Here is a 21,864-nt window from a genome sequence, read left to right as displayed (position 1 = left end):
TTTCTTGAGCAGTAAAAGCTCATTTAGACACCATCTTTTTGTATGGATTGTTCGGATTATGTTTTCCAATGTTCATTACTTTACATTTATCAACACTGAATTTCAGTTTGCCAATTTGTTACCCAGTCACCCAGTTTTCCCTTTGTAACTCTTCGAACTCCGCTTTGAACTTAACTATCTTGAGTAATTTTGTATCATCTGCAAACTTTGTCCCCTCACTGTTTACTGCCTTTTCCAGATCATTTATGAATATGTGGAACAGCACTGGTGCCACTACAGAACCTTGGAGGACCCTGCTATTTACCTCTGCCCCCTGTGAAAACCAATAATTTATTCCTACTCTTTGTTTCATGGCTTTTAACCAGTTACTGATTCATGAGAAGATTTTCCCTATTATCCCATAACTGCTTACTTTGCTTAAAAACCTTTGGTGTGTGAACTTGTGAAAGCTTTTCCAAAAATCTAAGTGCACTATATCCACTGGATCACCATTACATGCTTGCTGACACCTTCAAAGAATTCTATTAGATTGGTGAAGCATGATTTTCCTTTACAAAAATTGTGTTGACTCTTCCCCAAAATACTATGTTCATTTAGGTATCTGATACTTCCATTCTTTACTATAGGTTCAACTAGTTTGCCCAGTACTGAAGTTAGGCTTACCAGCCTGTAATTGCCAGGATTGCCTCTGGATCCCTTTTTTTAAAAAAATCAGCATTACCTTAGGTATCCTCCAGTTATCTGTTACAGAGGCTGATTTAAGTGATAGGTTACATACCACAGTTAGTAGTTCTGCAGTTTTGTATTTAAGTTCCTTCAGAACTCTTGGGTGAATACTCATCTGGTCCTGGTGACTTATTACTGTTTAGTTTATCAATGTGTTCCAAAACCTCCTCTGTTAACACCTCAATCTGAGACAGTTCCTCAGATTTGTCACCTAAAAAGAATGGCTCAGGTATGAGAATTTTCCTCACATCCTCTGCAGTGAAAACTAATGCAGAGGATTCATTTAGCTTCTCCGCAACAGCCTTGCCTTCCTTGTGTGTTTGTTTAACACCTCTATAGTCCAGTGGCCCCACTGACTGTTTGGCAGGCTTCCTGTTTCTGATGTACTTAAAAGTTTGTTGGTTTTAGTTTTTGTGTCTTTTGCTAGTTGCTCTTCAACTCCTTTTTTGCCTACCTAATTATACTTTTACACTTGACTTGCCAGAGTTTATGCTTCTTTCTATTTTCCTCACTAGGATTTGACTTCCCATTTTAAGGGATGTCTCTTAACCCTTAACTGCCTCTTTTACTCTGTGTAGACATGTGGCACTTAATACTTTTACTATTTATTTAGAAAAATTGGGCATACATTTAGCATGAGCCTCTATTATGGTGTTTTTAACTAGTTTTCATGCAGCTTGCAGGCATTTCATTCATGACTGTTCCTTTTAATTTCTGTTTAACTAGCTTCCTCATTTTTATGTAGTGCCCCTTTTTGAAGATAAAAGCTACTGTGCTTGGTTTCTTTGGTATTCCCCCCACCCACAAGGATTGTGTAATTGAAGACTCTCATAATGCATACGAACAAGGGGGCTGAATTAAGGTTGCACAGGCAACCTTAATTCTGGCATTTCCTAACTTCTGACTGCTTGACTTTGCAACCTTAATAATGTTCTTTTAATGTAGTTTTTATGGGTAATACACCTCAACCCCGATATAACGCGACCCGATATAACACGATTTCGGATATAATGCGGTAAAGCAATGCTCCGGGGGGGCGGGGCTGCACGCTCCGGCAGATCAAAGCAAGTTCGATATAACGCAGTTTCACTTATAATGCAGTAAGATTTTTTGGCTCCCGAGGACAGCATTATATCGGAGTAGAGGTATACATACATATATATACACACATATAACATAACAACTGTGACAGAGCATTTGTACATTGAAGATGCCACACAAAAATCACAATTTGTTTGTTTATTACTGATGTGGAGTTTTAAAAATCAAATGCATTTTCTGTTTGGGGTGTGTGTGTAAATGTAAAGGCTATAATCCCTTTGGGGCAGGGTCTGTGTTACCATCGGTGTCTTGTGCAACACTCAGGACCCTGTCAGCACTTAACTAACAGTGCATTTAGAATCCAAAGGCCATTTCCCCACCAGCTTGTAATACCTGATCCAATTTCAGATTTAGACTATTTATCCCATTAATCTGCCCCCAATTTCGCCACGGTGAAGTGTTACTTACATGGCTGATATGCCCCAGTGTGAGCCAGCCTCATCTCCTGCAGAGTTGAAGAGAGGCAGCGCAACCAAGGTTATGGTTGGGGCGATGGTCAAAGGACCGATGAATCGCATCAGAAATCCAATCAGGCCAGAAAATCCAACAAAGATTTGGAAACAGGAAGCGACCATGATGGCTCCCTGCAGCTGAAAAACAGAGGGAAAGAAGGCAGCGATTTAAAGGTTTTCTTTCTGAGTTAGTCCATTTTAGTTAAGTGGGCTCAAAAGCACTTTGTGGGCCTGATTCAACTCCCACTGAAGTCAGGGGGAGTCTTTCCACAGATTTCAATGGGAGTTGACTCAAACCTTAAATGAGGGCAACACTCAAACAGGAATGCAGGCCCATTAACTCTCCCCCTGACTTACTTCCTCTGAGTCTACTTCCCTAATTGCCAGCTGTCCAAGGGGAACTGGACTGTGAGAAGCCAAGAGCTCTAAACAGAATCAAGTCAACCTGGCATCCACCCATCTTTTATTAAAGCCTTTGAGTACAGGTTAGTGTTCATAAAAAAGGGAAATTAAGTAGCATTTACTATTACTGGCATTGACCAAGGGTCAGATACTGCACAAGCATCCCTAACCAGGCTCTTCCAGCACCTTAGTCCTGATCAACCAACTCCACTGTTCTAGCCTTGGATTTTCACCCGGCTCTGCCAAAGCGCCTCATGGAGAACTAGAATGTGCACCCACCTAACTCATTTCTAGTCAGGTCCTGATCAGGGCCCTGAGCCTGCAGGCGCAGACTTGCACAAGTCAAGGTTTGCAGAGTCAGGCCCAGTGATTGTGTGACAAGCCAGTGCTCTGATCTCCTGAGGACCGGCCAGGGCAGCAAAGGGAATCATCAGCTGGACACAGAAATTATATAAAATTTTCCATTTAAATTTTCAAAGTGCTGGACGACCTGGAAATCTCTTCTGTTTCTCCATGTGGGTTGCAAATATATCAGTACAATAAACTCCTTAATTATCAGAATCAGTTGGGTAACACCAAACATGTTCAGATAATCAGGAGAAAACAGCCAGGGAACTACAGCACACCAGCAGTTAGATTAGGAGATCTGGTTAGTGGGCATGCGGATAGCCAGGCTTCTGTTTTACCTGAGTATTGCTTTCCTCTGCAGGACACATTCATCACCATGCAATCTTAGTGTGCTTCGTAAACACTGTTTAAATCAGGGGTGGGCAAACTTTTTGGGCCGAGGGCCACATCTGGGTGGGGAAATTGTATGCAGGGCCGGGGCAGGGTTGGGGTGTAGGAGGGAGTGCGTTGTGCAGGAAGGGGCTCAGGGCAAGGCGGTTGGGGTGCAGGAGGGGTGCGGAGTGCAGGAGGGGGCTCAGGGCAGGGGTGCAGGAGGGATGCGGACTGTGGGAGGGGCCTCAGGGCAGGGGGTTGGGGTGCAGGAGGGGTGCAGGGTGTATGAAGGGGCTCAGGGAAGGGGGTTGGGGTGCACAGGGATGCGGGGTGCGGCAGGGGGCTCAGGGTAGAGGGTTGGGGTGCAGGAGGGGTGTGGCAGGGGGCTCATGGCAGGGAGTTGGGGGGCAGGGTGCAGGAGTGGTTTGGGCTCCGGGGTGTCAGCAGTGCGCACTGGGGCCAGGGCAGGCTTCCTGCATGCCTGCCCTGTCCCTGGCCCCGCGCCCCTCAAGGAAGGGCTGCGGTCCCTGGAGGAGGGGGGGCAAAGAGTTCCACGTGTGCTGCCCTTGCCGCGCCTCCAGGTACCTCCCCCGAAGCTCCCATTGGCTGCAGTTCCCCGTTCCCAGCCAATGGGAGCTGCGGGGGACGGTGCCTGGAGGCAAGGGCCCGGGGGCTGCAGGGACGTTGGGCTGGCCGCTGCTGAGAGCGGTGTGGGGCCCATAGTGCCATGGGGGGCAATCCCATGGGCCGGATCCAAAGCCTTGAGGGGCCGGATCCGGACCACAGGCTGTAGTTTGCTCACCCCGGTTTAAATACACAACAGTTATTTACCCTACATATGAGTTATTAGTTACATTAGTTAATACCACTAAATAATGAATGAATTACTAGGTACCTTGGCTCTTGTGATAAGGCTTGACCCTGTGAGGTGCTGAGTGCCCTCAACTCCCACCAGGTATAGTGAGAGATGAAGTCTTTAACACCTTGAGGCTCAAACCCCTGAATAAGGGGTTTCCAACCTGGGGTCCGGGAACCCTGGGGGTCTGCAGACTATGTCTAAGATTTCCAAAGGGGTTCGCAACTCCATTAGAAATTTTTTAGGGGTCTGCAAATGAAAAAATGTTGAAAACCACTGACATAAATGAAAAGGCAAGAAAACAGTTATCCTGTGACTGCACTGTTTTTACTTGGATCAATAGTGACCATAATACCAACGCTTTGCACTGTACTGCAGCTTTCAGCCAGGATCTCAAAGCTCTTGACAAACATAAGCTGTTTCACAGCGCTCCAGCAGGCAGGTAAATAGAGGCACAGAGCGATTAAGCAACTTGTTCAAGGTCAAACAGTGACTAAGTGACAGATCTGAGATAAGATCACAGGTGCCCTGACTGCAAGTCCCCATGCTTTAGCCAGCAGAACATATTCTTTGCCTTCTTGCTTATGATCATTTGCGTCCTCCATGTTCTGTTAACATGACCATTGGCTACAATGGTCCAGATCACATCTCTCAGATCAATACACAGGGAAGGACCTCTGCAAAAGGGGATGGAGGTATAGGGTGACCAGATGTTCCGATTTTATAGGGACAGTCCTGATATTTGGGGCTGTGTGTTATATAGGCGTCTATTATCCCCCACCCCCTGTCCTGATTTTTCATACTTGCTGTCTGTTCACCCTATGGAGGTATCAGCCACCTCTAAAGTACCTTCCTCCTTCCCTTCCTAGGGGGGAAACTCCTCCCTCTGTGGAGATCTGCATGGAGGGAAGAGCTAGGGGTTGAACAGGCTAGCACAGTAGAGATTACACAGAAAGCGTAATTCAGCTCTAGGCTGTATATCCTTTTCTATGGACCCTCTTCATGCTGAAGAACCCCCTCCATTGAGGGAGGGTGTTCGAGGAAGTCACAGCAGGGGAGCAGCACTGTTATATTGGAACTCCACTGGGGAAGGGATTCCTAGCATAGATGGCTCTGTGATGGTCACTAGTTACCACAGAAATGGCCCTGACATGGAATATGTTTTCCCAGAAAATAAAATACTCTAACAGCATGTCCTCAGCCTTCAGGACAAGTTCATGAGCAAAGTCTATAAACCACAGATATCTGCAGCATTGCAAGTTAGAACGTAGCCTTGTATTCACTAGTAAGCAGGGGTCTCTCCTGGGACTTGACTTCCCTCTCTGACACCTCAAGGCCCATTCAGACGATACTCCTCAGGTTTTTATAGCTGCCCTTCTGGCAGTAGCTTACAGGGATTACCTCTCGCATCCTCGACTGCCAGACTTCGATGAACTCTGGTGAAGTAGCATTCACCTGGCTGGCATTCTGCGTCCACGCAGGGCATCTCCAGTTAGGGAGGGAGAGCATGGCAAGGGTCGGAGTCAAGAACGCAAAAGTCCCTCCTTGGAGAATGGGCAACCTGGAAACAAGCCAGAAGGCAGAGAGTTAAGCTATTTGATCTCTGGAAGCCCCACCCCTGTCAGGGCAGGACAGGGGAAAGTATTTGGTTAGTAGTACTGTCTTCCTGCAGTGAGATACAGAAAGGATATTTCAGAGTAATTGACTTGGGTGAACGGGGTGGATCAGTAAGCACCTCAGCATGCAGAGAGTCAGTGGAAATCCATAGGAAAGTGGGAATTTAGCAGGGACGTCCTGAGCCATGTCGCATCTTTCTCAGCTTCCAAACAGAAAAACTGCAGCCCTGACTTGACATTGGTTCAGTGGACTGCTCATCCAGATCATCCCATGCAGAAACCTCCTTAACTGGTCCCAGCAGAGGTTTCTAGTTCCTTCACTCCCCACCTCTGACTCCAAGCACTCTGGGAATGGGGTCTGAGGGCTCTGGCAGCCATCTTAGTCATAACTCTTTCAACAGGGCCCCATAAGGTATGTCTGCACAGCCTACGGCAGCAAGCCTCCCAGCCCAGTTGATAGACTTGGGCTAGCAAGGCTCATGCTAGAGCTCTAAAAAAAAAAAAAAAAAAAAAAAAAAGGCTGCATAGCCAGTGCTTTGAAGTTGCAACTTGGGCTGGAGTGTGGCCCACCTCCCTCCTTGAGCTTCAGATCCCACCCTCCAGCCCAAGCTGCAGCTTCAAAGCACTGGCTATGCAGCTTTAAGAGCTCTAGCATGAGCCTCGTTAGCCCAAGTCTATCAACTGGGCTGGGAGGCTCACTGCTATAGGCTGTGTAGACATGCCCCTAGAGGCTCAGCCCAGAGGACCAGGGGCCAGGAAATCCCAAAAGAGAGTTATGCCATCCCCCACCTGAGAAATATCAGATGTCATTATCAAGTACTTCAGCATAAACATAAGGTAGTACATAATACAATCAAGATATACTTTTGAGCTCATACTCTGATTAAGAATACCACAAAAACAGGCAATATAACATACACAAGCACAATGTCCTACTAAACTTTGAGGATAACAGAGGGGTTTCCAGTACTGGGCAGCACATTCCCAACACCCATTTGTGGAACACAAGAGGCACCATCAGGAGATGATCCTGCTTTGAGCAGGGGGTTGGACTAGATGACCTTCTGAGGTCTCTTCCAACCCTCATATTCTATGAGTCATAGGTTAACCAGACGATGGGCTTCAGTTCTCACCCAGAGCACCTGGGTATTGATGGATCTCCTGGGGAAACAGGTCATGTACTCCCTATCTCAGGCTCCATGCCACTGTCTGCAATTCCTCCCTCTGTAGGCTCTTCCATGCTATCCGGGGCTGTTCCTTCTAGATACTTTGGTGGTGTGAAAGGTTTGGCTACAGGGTTCAGCACACGCCTATGGGCATCACAGATAGACTGATCAGGTATTAGAGTTCTTCTGGACCTGGGATTTCAGGTTTTCCAGCGAGCCTGTACCTCAGAACACCAAATAAGTGATGCATTCATAGACTAGCCTTCCACATGGGAAGCTGCACTTTCTGTCATCTTCAGAAGCAAGAGGTTCCCCCCTCCTCAAGTGTAACTAGCTGAACAATATTAGATGATAGAAGCTCCATCAGCAGATACTCCAAAGCACAAGTCCACAGGAAGTCTATTTATTGTGACGGGGAATATCAGGAGGACTCATTCCTTGTGCAGTGATTGGCATGTTTTAGGAACCTGACATGCTGGCTCCACTTGGGTTTCTCAGGAGGGTTCAACTTGCCTCCAAAAAGTGCTTAATAAGCTTTCTGGCTGAGGGTCTCCCTGGAGAGGATACATTCTGGATTTCCTCACCCCCACTATCTGCAGTAGCTCCTTGATAAGGTGACTCTTGGAATCTCTCTTGATCTAAGTGGATTCTACAGGACAGTTCATAGCAGACTAAAAAGTTTTCCAACAATACCTTTGCAATGGTGGTCCTCAGTGGGGAATGAGCATATTGGACCAGACAGTCTATGACAATTAGTACGTGTCCAGTGTTTGTACTGTCTTTCTCCAAACTCAAAAAGTCCATACAGATCAGGTCCAATGATCCACAGCTGATGTTGACCAAAGGGGAAGATTTTTTTGAACAATGTCTTCCTCTGTATGTGCCAAGAGCAAGCTTTGCAATGCTTCTCTATATCGTAAGTCCTATCAGGCCAATAGAATAATAGAATCATAGACTTTAAAGTCAGAAGGGACCATTATGATCGTTTAGTCTGACCTCCTGCACAACGCAGGCCACAGAATCTCACCCACCCACTCCTGTATCAAACCCCTAACCTATGCTGAGCTACTGAAGTCCTCAAATCGTGGTTTAAAGACTTCAAGGTGCAGAGAATCCTCCAGAAAGTGACCCATGCCCCACGTTGCAGAGGAAGGCGAAAAACCCCCAGGGCCTCTCCCAATCTGCCCTGGAGAAAAATTCCTTCCCGACCCCCAAATATGGCGATCAGCTAAACCCTGCGCATATGGGCAAGACTCACCAGCTAGACACCCAGGAAAGAATTCTCTGTGTAACTCAGAATCTGGACTTTATCAAGTCAAGTGACTTGTCCACTCCAGTATGTCCCACGTCTTCATGGAGGGAATACAGGATAATCCTAAACTTAATAGGAAGCACTAGCTGTTTCTCCAGGGCTGAGGAGCCCTGATTTACTCAGTACAACAGCCCATTCCTCAGGGTAAGTTTCTTTATTCCCTTAAGAACAGCAGTGCATCCAGCTGAGATTTAATTGGTGACTCTGGCTGTCCCCTTCCTTCTCCAGGATATAAAATAAATTTCCCATAAATTAGGATTAGTATATTGAGCTTCTCAAGGCAGACTTGCTCAGCTGCTATAGAGAAATCACATTCAATTGGTGAAGCAGGTATAGGCTGTAAAAATAGCTTCTGGAGGGGTGCCCAACTGGTCTACCACACTTTGCAAGTGTGCAGTCATTTGTTGGTCTGTTGGGTCTAGTGGAGGGCACATGGCTTTTACCCCAGATTCAGGAATAGTCCTCCATCAATCCAGCAGGAGAGGGCAGAAGTACAGGGAACCAGCATTATTCAGACCAGGCTAATACCAAAGACTTAAGTCATCAGTGGAAGATGCAAAGAGCCATTGGTGTTCTGTGGTATCAAACGTAGTCGATATTAACACATATGTCAATGGGTTGTTGTCCGAGTGTAGCAGAAAGCGTATGGCTTCTGGAGATCAGCATATGAAAGTCCAGTGGGCTTGCCCCTGAAACACAGGGCAGTACTGGCCTTGGACACACTTCACATGCATTAGCTAATGCGCACATTAGTCCAAAGTAATATTATTGCTATTTTATAGATGGGGGAAAGTGAGACAGAGAAGGTAAAGCTGAAATTCTAAAAGCCAAAAAAGGGGATTTAGGCACATGGCTCTCGCTAATTTCAATGGAAGTTATGTGGCTTAATTCCTTTAGTCTTCTTTGAAAATCTCAGCCTCTATCAGTGGTGTTTTAGGCATATCCAGGAGCCTAGAAAGCATTTTGAGATTAAACATGCTATATAAATATACAGAACTGTCTCCTTCTCTTATAAATTATGCATTTCTGCCTTCATGGTTACTTGCACACTGTGAGATTAGGGTTTGTTTGTTTGTTTGAACACTACCAGAAACTCACCAGCAAGTTCTTGTGTAAAGTAGTCCACCCAAGCAGTCATTTATTGTTACTGCACTGACTCTATTTCAGACCTCAGAGAGGTTTTTCAAGGGAGTAGTTTCGTTTGTCAGTTTTATTTGTTTAAAGAAGGCCCAATAACACCCCTGTTGAATAAATAATAGATTTGTTGCTCCTTGGTGGGTGTGTTTGCAGGGTATTACAACATAGTAGTTCACAGCTAGCGCTGGTTTAGGACTGAGAACAAACTGTAATGCTGAGGCTACGCTTGATAGTTCACGGAGTTCTTGCCAGTGTGGCTTGCAAGACAACCATCTGGAGTTTACAGGAAAGAATTGTTATACTGTGCTTATGATTAATTATAAAGCACCAAGCATGCGCTAGGTATCTCATAACAGTGACAGGCAGAGAGGGTCTCTGCCTCAAAGAGCTTCTTTGACATTCCATGAGTAATTTTATGTATGGTGCACAAAAGTGACAGATAATTTACTTGCGGCCAAACTCCAATTTTACTAGTGGAAGGATCCACTGCTTTTGGCTCTCAAGTGGGGGAAAGAAGGTGAAGGATGAGTGTTCACTCTGCAGCCTGTTCACACCACCCATTTGACCTGATCTCATGGAAGCCCATCCGTGGATGCCCTACCCAGCTTATGTTCTACATCCCAGGCAGACTCCTAGTATAAGTGGTCTCAAGCCACACTAATTGACAGGCTACTCGCAACCTGCATTGCCCGCACAATCCTTTGCTCATAGAGGAATTATTGCAGAAGGATAGGCCTGGGAATCCTGTGCACAATACACCTCCTAGGATCTCAAGACCTTGCACATTTGGCAAGACTCTGTGTCTCCCCATTATCATGCTTCTGGAAGGGACAAGGTTTTGGTATATGTCCCTGTTTTGCACACAGAGAACAAATCAAGGCTAAGCTGTGGGCTCCCCTCTGGAGTCTGGGTGATTGTCCTGCTAAGTCCACATCTCCCCCCAAATTACATTCCATCATGGGACAGAATGTGCATGCCAGGATCTCCACAAGCACACACGCAACAGGAAGGGAAGCATCCTTTTCAGCTCCCCCAAGGCCCATTAGTTTTCTTCCAGATGGTTCCTTGGTCTGTCGCACAGTTCATCCTTCAAGTCTGGGCTGAAGCCATTGCTATAGGGTAGTGGTTCTCAACCCACGGGCCGCTTGCGGCCCAATCAGCACACAGCTGAGACCCATGTGATAGCTTCAGGGCCATGCAGGTAGTATGGATATATTTGTGTGTTTTGTGGACTACATAACACATAGAGAACTGCATATGCAGCCCACAATAGGTTGAGAACCACTGCTCTAGGGTCTCTCTGCCATCTCAGCCTCTATGCAGCCTTCTGTGTGCCACAGAGCCCCTGCCAGCAAAGATGACTGGTGCTGGCACACCCAACTCTGCCCCCTCTCTGGCAGGCTGTCTAAAAAACATTTGAGAGCAGCTAACACCATCAGGTCTCCCAAAGCCAGAGAATCTGGCCTGAGCCACTTACTGACACCCCATCAGCTAACTGCTGGGTAAAGGAATTGCAAGACCCCCAAGGAAGAGGGTTTCCCTCAGAGGGGATTCCACCTCCCTTATGTCCAGGTAGGATAACAATCCACCTGCCTCAGTAACTCAACAGAACCCACTTAACATTCTCCAGCTGGATCAATTCCCGAACACTCGCTAACAGCGTGGGGATATTTCAGACAAACACCACTAGATAGGTATCTCCATCTAGTCTGGTATCCTGTCTCTGACAATGGCCAGTGCTTGATGCGTCTGATAAAGATGCAGAAATTCTGGAATAGGCAGTAATGGAATAACCTGTCCACCCACATGGGAGGTTGTTTTCCTAACCTATGTCATTTAGAGGTCACTATATGCCCTAAGGCATGAGGGATTATACCCCATCTAAATACATATTTCTCACTCATGTGAGCTCTGGGTGGTTTTATCTTCCATATAAAAGCCACCAGCCATTACAATCTTTTCAGCACCAATTGGGATGGGGATCTGTTGCTGATCTCCTTCCTGACAAAGGTTGAGTCACAGCTAGGGAGCACTGGTCTCGCACTCTCTCCTCTCCCACCAACTCCTGATGTACCTGCCCTTCATGAGCAGCCACTACAGCAATGCTGGGAGCTCCTCGAAACTTCCAAGTAAGAGTTTATCTTCCAGATTAAATGCATCAGGAAGTAGCTGCTTGGTGCAAGAAGATTGTGATTAGCAGATTTCTCTTGGAATCAAAAGGGCCTTTGTGCTGTTGAAAAGCAGCTAAAACGAATCAGCCTTAAGCATATTAGGGAGCCTTGCCTGACTGTGAACAAAGAGGATCTCTGTCCCTTCGGTAGTCTTTCTTTGATGCTAGAACACAAACATTGTCATTTCATAATGGTTTGTTTTTTCCCATATTCCCCTTGTGACAGGGCGGTGCTCTGTCCCCATCCTCTGATGCCCCCAAAACTGCTCAGATCCACTTCCTTGCAATGTTCAGTGTGTATTTTATTCCAAACCCTTTCACCAACACCAGGGCCGGATTAGTCTTTTGTGGGCCCCAGTGCCTGGACCACGGCCCCACCCTCCACCCAGAGGCCCCGCCCCCACCCAGCCTCTTCCTTCCAAGGGGAGGGAAGGGGGCAGAGAGGAGCAAGCAGGGGGCGGGGCGTTGGGGGTGGGGGAAGAAGTTGGGATGGTGCCAGATTGGTGTGACTGTGCTGAATGAATGGTGTGAGCACAACTTGACATGACTTAAACATGGCTGAAGAATTGCAGAGGATCCTGGGATCAGGGTCCCTTTAAGCAAAAGCGGATTTGATAAAGGACTGGAAAAGCCTGCATGTGAGATCGATATTGAACCTATTCATCGGTAAATATGGGCCCGTTCAAAAGTAAATATCACATGCACAAAGTTCCAGCATGGAGCACAGGCCGACCTGGTTATAGTGACCCTACAGCAAGGACACCACGCAGACAGCCAGAGTGAATGATTGATGAGTGAGTAACGTGGAGTGGTTTTTGTTTGATCTCCGCCCCCCAGCCCCTTCCAAAATACTAATCAGCTAAAATTAATAGCTACATGCCCACTGGGCATGCTTTTGAGACATGTGACTCCTTTGAGGGAAAAAGAGTATAAGAATCAAACAAAGTAAATTACTGAGAGACGAGAAGGAGGAGAAAAGGGAGAGGGGATTCCTTAACTGACGCTTGAAGACGCTGCTAGACAGAGTAGTCAAAACTCTGCTCCATGGGCTTGAGTAGGACTGTGACCAGAGGGGTTTCCAGGCAGCCAAGGCCTTGCCGCGAGGGAATCCGAGACAGACCAGACGGCTGAGAAGACCAGACCTGGAGGGAGGAAGTTGTCCATAGACTTGGTAACTACCTTCTCTGTTTGCCAAGCAGTAACCGTGTGAGGCTAGCACAGGGCCTGTTTGTGTATGTTTGTGACAGAGAGGCTCACTAAGAGGAATGTATAGCTCTTAATGTATAGTTCTTTAATGTCTAACAGGAGTTATGTGCTTAATGTAACCCTTTACCACTTGTGTAATTCCTTCTCAAATAAACTGGAGTGTATGCAAGTTAATTACTGTGGACCTTTTTCATTGGTATGACAGTTATCTGCTCCGCTGGGAGCCATTAAAGATCCATCCAGGGATAGTAACCCCAAGGGCCCAACATTTGGTAGCAGAGGATGGTTACTGTCGTGTCCAAGAAAAAAGGTCTTTAAACTGAATCAAACTGTTTTCTGAACTGCTGGCCTTTGAGGAGCTTGGTATCCTGAATCACTAGTGTTAACCAACTAATTTAAATATTTTCTGAATCAGTTCTGCCTTATATTAATTTTTGCTTGGGGGACCAGATTTAGTTACAGTACGCAGAGAAGGAAATATACCAGTGAAGAGGGAAGAGGCACCCCGGGTTAAACTAGCAGCACCAAGCCCTAAAGTTCAGGTGACTGGGCCACCAGGAGGGCCCAGGTGGAAAAAGAGAGAGGCTGAAAGCCCATCAGAGGCCACAAAGAGTCGGAGCACTGAGGGAGAAGAGGATCATGATGTTAGACTGCCCAAACCAAGAGACCGGGGAACGCCTAGGGCTCCATACAGATGTTATGCCTGCGGGGAGTGGGGACACATAGCTGCACAGTGTCCCAATGCTGAGGAGCCTATGCAGTGTAACCTGGGGAACTGGGCAGATCCATGCTCCCTAATCCACCTTGTGGGGGTCTCACTAACCCCACATATGTATACCAGACCAGTGAAACTAAATGGGGTAGGGACCACGGCACTGCTTGATTCGGGGAGTGCTATCACGCTTATCTCAGGGAAGCTCGTGAAACGTAGTCAGCTGTTGAAGGCTAAACGTACGGGGATAACATGTGTCCATGCGACAGTTAGTTACTACCCCACCATCCCAGTAAAAATCGAGATCCAAGGGAACACTACTGAGGTAGCAGCAGGTATAGTCCCTAAACTCCCATACCCGGTGCTCATAGGGAGGGACTTCCCAGGGTTTGGAAACTGAAGGGTTCAAATCCATGTGCATGTTATATAACAGCCTGGTATATGGATTTGCCAGCTCTTTCTTAGACCCAAAGTCCAGAGTTTGGTCTGGAAACCAGAAGCCGTGCAAATAGTGATTAGCTAAGAGAAAAGCAGAATAAACAAGACAACATTGCCTTTGCTAAGATATGCTTGGTCAGTAGAAATGTCAGAGGTTGAGGCAATAACTGAATAATTATGTTTCATTTAATGTTTTAAATTGAACAAAGGATCCCTGTTCCTATTGTGTTTCTCCTGAAGGGAAAACAGTCTTCCCACAGATCCAACCTTGAGTTTATGAAATATTGGCACATGTCACTATAATGATATGGCATCCTTCCACCTCCCTTCCAAGGGACCAATGCCCTGCCTTAAGACATAAGGAAATCTCTATTTCCATATGCTTTCACTGTTTCTTTGCTTTATCCCCTAGACATGTACCTGTCGGACAATCAAAGGAGTTGCTCCGTTCCTATGGACTCCAAATCAGAATTCAACATATATATTTTATACTAATAACATTTTATCAAAGTATTAATTAAATGTTAACTTGCTAACTTAAGACCATGGGCGGAGACATTGTGTAACCTTTTAACCATTGGCTATTGTGCTATCTTGTCTTGCTGCAAAACCTATCCCGGGGTGTGGAACTGCCTACCCCGTCACCTTCCCCCGCCCATGAAAAATGTATATATTCTATTGTAATCAATTAATTAACAGTGTCTCTGAGCCTAATAAGCCAGGTGACACTCCGCCAGCGCTGTGTGTAATAAACCCCTATGCTTTGACCTCTACACGGTGTGGATTTATGTCCTTCAGAAACTTACTCCCAGTAGGGGGATTGGAGAAAGATGGGGACCCTAAAATTGGTGAGGCATCCACAGCAGACTGTCAACCCCCAATCTTCTCTGAAATATCCCCAGATTTGTTCTCCACTCCCAGACAGGGTAGAAAGACAAAAAGGGAAAGAAGGGCAGCTAAGGCCTTAGGCACCCGAATACTGACCCAAAGCCAGAGGGTCACTCTTGTAGGTAGGCGGACCCGCGCAGCTGAAAAGGAGGCCACGCAGGAGGGAGAAGTACCTGAGTCTGACCCCCACCCTAATGCTTCTGAACCAGTAGAGGCAACAGAGACTGGGCCCCTAGCTCTTGGGCAGATTAGCCCCGGGAGAGGAAATTTTGGACGGGACCAGGCAGAAGACCCAAGGTATGACAACATTAGGAAGGAGGTGACTGAAATAGATGGGGTCCCCGTGGAAGGAAAAACCCAGGGACCAGGACCCTACTTCATAATGAAGAAGGATCTCCTATACCGGGTTGCACCAGTACAGGGGCAGAAGGTACAGCAGATCCTAGTACCTCAAAAACACCAGAACGCTTTATTAAGTCTTGCTCAAAGTCATCTTTTTGGGGGGCATTTGGGGGTAGAGAAGACCCTGGCACGAGTCCTACGATGGTTCTTCTGGCCCGGAGTACATGAAGAAGTGCGGAGGTACTGTGCCTCCTGCCCGGAGTGTCAGCTGCACAGTCCTCTTCCCCACTTGAGGGCACCTTTAGTACCCCTTCCCATCATAGAGGTCCCCTTCAAGCGACTAGCCATGGACCTAGTGGGACCCCTGGAGAAGACGGCTCGGGGCCACCAATATATACTTGTTGTTTTGGACTATGCTACTCGCTACCCAGAAGCCGTCCCCCTGCGGAACACGGCCTCTAAAACTATAGCCAAAGAGCTGGTGGGGATCTTTGCCCGAATGGGTCTACCGAAGAAGATATTAACCGACCAAGGAACCCCATTTATGTCGAAGTTAATGAAGGACCTCTGTACGCTGCTTCATATACATACCCTCAGAACTTCGGTCTACCATCCGCAGACTGATGGGTTGGTAGAAAGGTTTAACCGAACCCTCAAGGCTATGATAAGGAAGGTGGTAAGTCGGGACGGGAAGGATTGGGACACCCTATTACCCTACCTTATGTTCGCTATCCGGGAGGTACCACAGGCCTCAACTGGGTTTTCCCCCTTCGAGTTATTATATGGGCGTTACCCCCATGGCATACTAGATATCGCCAAAGAGATCTGGGAAGAGGAACCCAATGAGGGGAGAAATATAATAGAGCATGTAATGCAGATGCGAGACCGGATAGCCCGGGTTACTCTATTGTACGGGAATATTTGGAGAAGGCACAGGAGGCCCAGCAAACCCATTACAATCGCCAGGCAAAAGTGCGACAGTTCCAACCAGGGGATCGGGTTCTGGTGTTGGTACCCACGGCAGAAAGCAAGCTTCTGGCCCAATGGCAGGGGCCCTATGAGGTGGTTGAACCCGTGGGGGAAGTAACCTACAAGGTGCGGCAGCCAGGACGCAGAAAACAAGAACAGATTTATCACGTTAACCTTCTGAAACCCTGGCATGCACAAGAGGTATGCACAATGGTCCAAAAAGACCTAACCCAGGAAAACAAGCCTTCCAAACAGGTGAGAGTGTCTCCCGATTTAACACCAGACCAGAAGAATGAGGTGTCTGAGATGATCTTCCGGAACCAAGATGTGTTCTCGACAAAACCGGGTCGAACAACTGAGACATATCACCACATTGTCACGAACCCTGGGGCCAGAGTAACAATGAGGCCCTATCGGGTGCCAGCGGCAAAAAGGGAGGAAATAAAAGCAGAAGTAAAAAAAATGCTAGAGTTGGGGATCATCGAAGAATCCCACAGTCAGTGGTCCAGCCCAATCGTGCTGGTGCCCAAACCTGATGGTACCACAAGATTTTGCAACGACTTCCAGCGACTAAACAAAGTATCCCAGTTCGATGCGTACCCCATACCTCGCATAGATGAGCTAGTGGATCGTCTGGGTAATGCCCGGTACTTGACTACCCTAGACTTGACAAAGGGGTACTGGCAGATTCCCCTTGCAGAAGACGCAAAGGAAAAGACTGCGTTCTCTACACCAGAGGGTCTTTTTCAATATACTGTCCTCCCTTTTGGACTACATGGGGCCCCAGTTACCTTCCAGCGCCTCATGGACAAGCTATTACGCCCGCATAACAGTTATGCTGCTGCCTACTTGGACGATGTGGTCATTCATACCCAAGACTGGGAAACCCACCTGGAGAAGGTGGAGGCAGTCCTCGATACCTTCAGGCGAGCTGGCCTTACAGCAAACCCTGCCAAGTGTGCTGTACGGTTTACAGAGGCCAAATATCTTGACTACATTGTGGGAAAAGGTCTGGTAAAACCCCAAGTGAACAAGTTAGAGGCCATCCAAAATTGGCCTCGACCAAGTCGCAAGAAACAAGACCGGGCAATCCTAGGTGTGGTGGGGTATTATCGACGATTTATTCCCCACTTTGCCACAAGGGCAAGCCCCCTGACAGACCTAGTGAAAGCCCGTGGACCTGATCTGGTGAGATGGTCTGACGCAGCAGAGGAAGCATTCACAGACCTACAGACTGCCCTCTGCAGTAACCCCGTACTGATAGCCCCTGATTTCACCAAGGAGTTTATCCTGCAGATGGATGCATCGGAAGTAGGGTTGGGGGCCGTTCTATCAAAGATGGTCGGGGAGGAGGAAGACCCAATTCTATACCTCAGTCAGAAACTCCTTCCAAGGGAACAAAAATATGCAGTGGTGGAGAGAGAATGCCTAGCTGTAAAATGGGCCATGGAAACATTGCTCGGGCGCAGATTTGTCCTTGTGACCTACCATGCCCCTCTTCAATGGATGCAGCGGAACAAGGAGAAGAACACAAGGGTGACCAGATGGTTCTTATCCCTCCAACCTTTCCAGTTCCGTGTGCAACACAGAGCAGGGAGCCATCATGGCAACGCCGATGGCTTGTCACGTGTGCACTGTCTGGCGTCCCAAGCTGCCCAACCCCTTGGCGTTGAGCAGAGGGGAGGGATATGTGACAGACCCAGACCAGTGGGGTACAGGAGTCTGGTAGAGGGCAAATATACTGGTCACTGGATGAGTAGTTTTCTGTTCCCTGAGTGACCAGAGCAGGGGCTGCACTAGAGTAATCAGGAACCTGCTAGAACCAGTTAAGGCAGGCAGGCTAATTAGGACACCTGGAGCCAATTAAAAAGAAGCTGCTAGAATCAATTAAGGCAGGCTAATCAGGGCACCTGGGTTTTAAAAAGGAGCTCACTTCAGTTTGTGGTGCGAGTGTGAGGAGCTGGGAGCAAGAGGCACAAGGAGCTGAGAGTGAGAGGGTGTGCCGCTGTAGGACTGAGGAGCACAAGCGTTATCAGACACCAGGAGGAAGGTCCTGTGGTGAGAATAAGGAAGGTGTTTGGAGGAGGCAATGGGGAAGTAGCCCAGGGAGTTGTAGCTGTCATGTAGCTGTTACAGGAGGCACTATAGACAGCTGCAGTCTACAGGGCCTGGGCTGGAACCCGGAGTAGAGGGCGGGCCCGGGTTCCCCCCAAAACTCCCAATTGACCTGGACTGTGGGTTCTTCCAGAGGGGAAGGTCTCTGGGCTGTTCCCCAACCCACATGGTGAATCTCTGAGGCAAGAAAATCCACCAATAAGCGCAGGACCCACCAAGATAGAGGAGGAACTTTGTCACAGAACATATACTGATGGGAGCATTCTAATCAAGGGACTGAGGACTTTAAGATAATTTGATAATATAAATGCCTTCATATTTCCTTGATCCTTTGCAGATGGACTTATGAGATGTATATGGTGCAAAGTCTGTTCTAGTCTCATTGATTGCTATCTCCCTTGCAATGGACAAGATCAGATGTCTGCTGACTTTCTCACATAAGTCAGCAGCTTTTGATACCTGTGGTACAAGCAACATAGCCCTTGCTTGAGTGGGTTTGTTCTTTGCTCTCCAAATGTCAAAGCCTGTTCCCATTGATCTCAATAGAAAAACCTCTTTTGATTTCAATGGGAACAGGATTTGGCCCCAAGAGATCAGAGAATGTGATTTTGATCAATTACTTATCTGTCCAGAAACAGTTCTCATGCATGTTGTGGCAGGCTGATTTCGATTGCCCCTCCTGTATGTCATACTGAGGAAAACAATAAAATAATTTGGCCTGTAGTTCTGTCAAGATGTACAGTACATAGCACACACAGTTCAATGCCTCTTTTCCATCAAACCCAGATGGCGCAGCATCTTTGCTTTCCTAGTGCCTGGCGGAGAGCAATACTTTGGCCTTGTCTACACTGCCACTTTACAGCGCTGAAACTTTCTCACCCCCCTGAGCGCTGCAAAGTTGCAGTGTAGACAGTGCACCAGTGCTGGTAGCTACTCTCCTCCTGGGGGTGGTTTTTTTACAGCGCTGGCTCTCTCCCAGCACTGGTGCCATGACTACACAGCCACGTTAAAGCGCTGCTGTGGCAGTGCTTTAATGTTGGTAGTGAAGACATACCCTTAGATAAAGGTAAGCTGGCAGAAGATTAATTTGGACATAAGAGAAGCACTGATAGTGTGTTAAGGGAAAGTGGGGTGATTGTTCTTCCTATCCTTCTTTCATTTAAGAAGTTTTCAATTTGGGGTGCTGCTGGATCCTCAATGACACCTGGAATTACACCTGGATAGGGAGAGCGTGGGGGCCCCAGGATGGGGATGGGGTGGGGAGGAGTCACATGGAGGATTATGTGGGGAGGTCACGTGCTCCCCTCTTGTGTCCCTCCCATGAGTGCAGTACCAGCAAGAAATGATTTCTACTTGCACCACTGGATCTAGTTCTTACAAGGAAAGTCAACTTGTTTGTTCAGCAGCAGTTGTTTGTTTGTTTCCAGAACAAGAACTGGTGATCCCATGTGAAAGGATGTCAGTCCAGAGATGCGAAGTGGCAGCAGTCAAACTGGCATTTGAAGCAACTCCCTTGAACTGTGATGTAGTCATATGCTCTGATTCTCAATGGACTGTGCAAGAAGTGAGCATATGGGCACCCATATGGGAACAACAGGAAGGCAAAGAAGTTGCATACTGGGATTACTGGAAAATCATTATTGATATTATTCGGAAAAGGACTGGTTCCACAGAAATCAAGCATGTTAAGGCTCATGCTAAACAGCATACTCTGGAAGGATACTACAATGCTAAGGCAGATAACATGGCCAAGGAAGCAGCAGCTACAACATCTTCTGGTTCAAAGTGACATCAAAGCGGTAACTCAATCTCGAATGAAAGAAGAAGCAAATCTAGGAAAACTGCAAACACTGATACAGCTGATCCAAACCTTCTGGAACACCACAAAGCAATCATACAGTATGAAGAACAAGAATGGAAACAAGTGGGACAAAGGATAACAGGAGTAGAAGGAGAATGGGAAACAACAAGAGAACAAGTATGGTCATAGCAAAGCAAGGAGATCAAGAAAGATGGGTACCTCCAGAACAATATGGAGAAGAAATAATCCAATTTGCACATGAACAAGGACATTTTGGGGCTAAGAGAACATTAGCACAAGTAAAAAAGGTAATGTGGTGGCCAGGAATGAACATGCATATTAACAGATTTTGTCAACAAAGCTTAATGTGTGCCCAAGTTAACTCTAAAAGCAGGAAAGAAAAAATACTGAGACACCAACCTGACACTAAGGGCCCATGGCAAAAATTACAAATGGATTACATTGGACCTTTGAAAATAACTCCTACAGGAAAAACCTTTTGCTTGGTGGTCATAGATGATTTTTCAAGATGGGTGGAAGTAATCCCCACAACAGATAACACAGCTCAAACTATAGCTCAGGCTTTTTGGACCCAAATATTCAGCAGATGGGCTATATCATTGATCATGGATAGTGACCAAGGACCTCACTTTGTGGAAGCAGTGGTCAAAGCATTATTATTGATGATGGGAATCAAATAAAAATGGCATGTAGTCCAGCACCCACAGAGTGCAGGAAAAGTGGAAAGGAAGAATAGAGAAATAAAAGCAGCCTTGACCAAGCAAATTCAAACACAAGACCGGGATTGGGAAACTGCTTTACCTGCAATCCTAATGACCATGAAAGCCTTGGGACAAGCTGGAAGTAAGTACTCACCGTTTGAGTTAATGACAGGTCGAGCTATGAGAACCCCTGAATTCCTACTCCCACCTAGAAAACAGACACCCGAATGGGTACAAAAAGAAGTTTGGATAGCAGATTTGGTACAAACAACTGAAGAAATTTGGGCACAAGAAAATCAGCGAAGACAAAGGGAAGAACAGAAAGGACCATCTGGGTACCAATGGAAGATACAAGACCAAGTGATGATCAAAGAATTGGTAAGTAAAGGTAAGCTAAAACCCACATGGAAAGGACCATTCCCTGTGAAATATGTGGCCAGTCCTATAGCCGTTCTGGTGGCCACTCCAAATGGGGATGTATGGAGGCATTCTGATCAAATCAAACTGTATCTATCAAGAAAGTTTTTCTCTTCTTAACTGCGGGAATCGATATATCATTCTCTACACACATTTTCACACTGTCATTGAAAATAGATTGAAAATATTCTGGGCCACTTCTCATCGCAGCCAAAGAGTTACGCAAGCTTTTCACCCCTCTCATTGCAGTAAGTAAGTTGAGATCTGGAGCTTGAAGAGCCTTACTCACTTTGCCACCATCTGGAGAATAGGGTGCATCATGTGAAGGGCAAGCCTGGGAGGGATGGGGAGCAGCGGCGCGCGAAACGGCTGTTTTGCGTGCCGCGGCCGCTCGGGATCTCCCCCTCCCTCCCAGGTTTGAGAGCCTGGGAGGGAGGGGGAGACTCCGAGTGGCCGCGGCGCGGGTGCCGCTTCTCCCCCTCCCTCCCAGCTTTGAGAGCCTGGGAGGGAGGGGGAGCAGCGGCGTGCAAAACGGCTGTTTTGCATGCTGCGGCCGCTCGGGATCTCCCCCTCCCTCCCAGGTTTGAGAGCCTGGG

The 21,864-nt window shown here is 47.1% G+C and overlaps 1 protein-coding gene across 1 annotated transcript in view; it reads right to left on the bottom strand.

Annotated features, from left to right (window-relative positions):
- The window catches only part of LOC112112582 (solute carrier family 23 member 1-like), a 55,673-nt gene that overhangs the window by 20,729 nt on the left and 13,080 nt on the right, over positions 1-21,864 (bottom strand). Inside the window, exons 3-4 of the mRNA XM_026648951.1 lie at positions 5,659-5,818; positions 2,236-2,417 (exon numbers count right to left, since the gene is read on the bottom strand). Coding sequence (XP_026504736.1) covers positions 2,236-2,417; positions 5,659-5,818 — 342 coding nt within the window. The remainder of the gene's footprint in view (positions 1-2,235; positions 2,418-5,658; positions 5,819-21,864) is intronic.

Source organism: Terrapene carolina, unplaced genomic scaffold (assembly GCF_002925995.2).
Source record: "Terrapene carolina triunguis isolate 2854851 unplaced genomic scaffold, T_m_triunguis-2.0 Scaffold68, whole genome shotgun sequence".
Classification (NCBI taxonomy): domain Eukaryota; kingdom Metazoa; phylum Chordata; order Testudines; family Emydidae; genus Terrapene; species Terrapene triunguis.
This window is presented reverse-complemented; position numbering and strand designations above follow the sequence as displayed.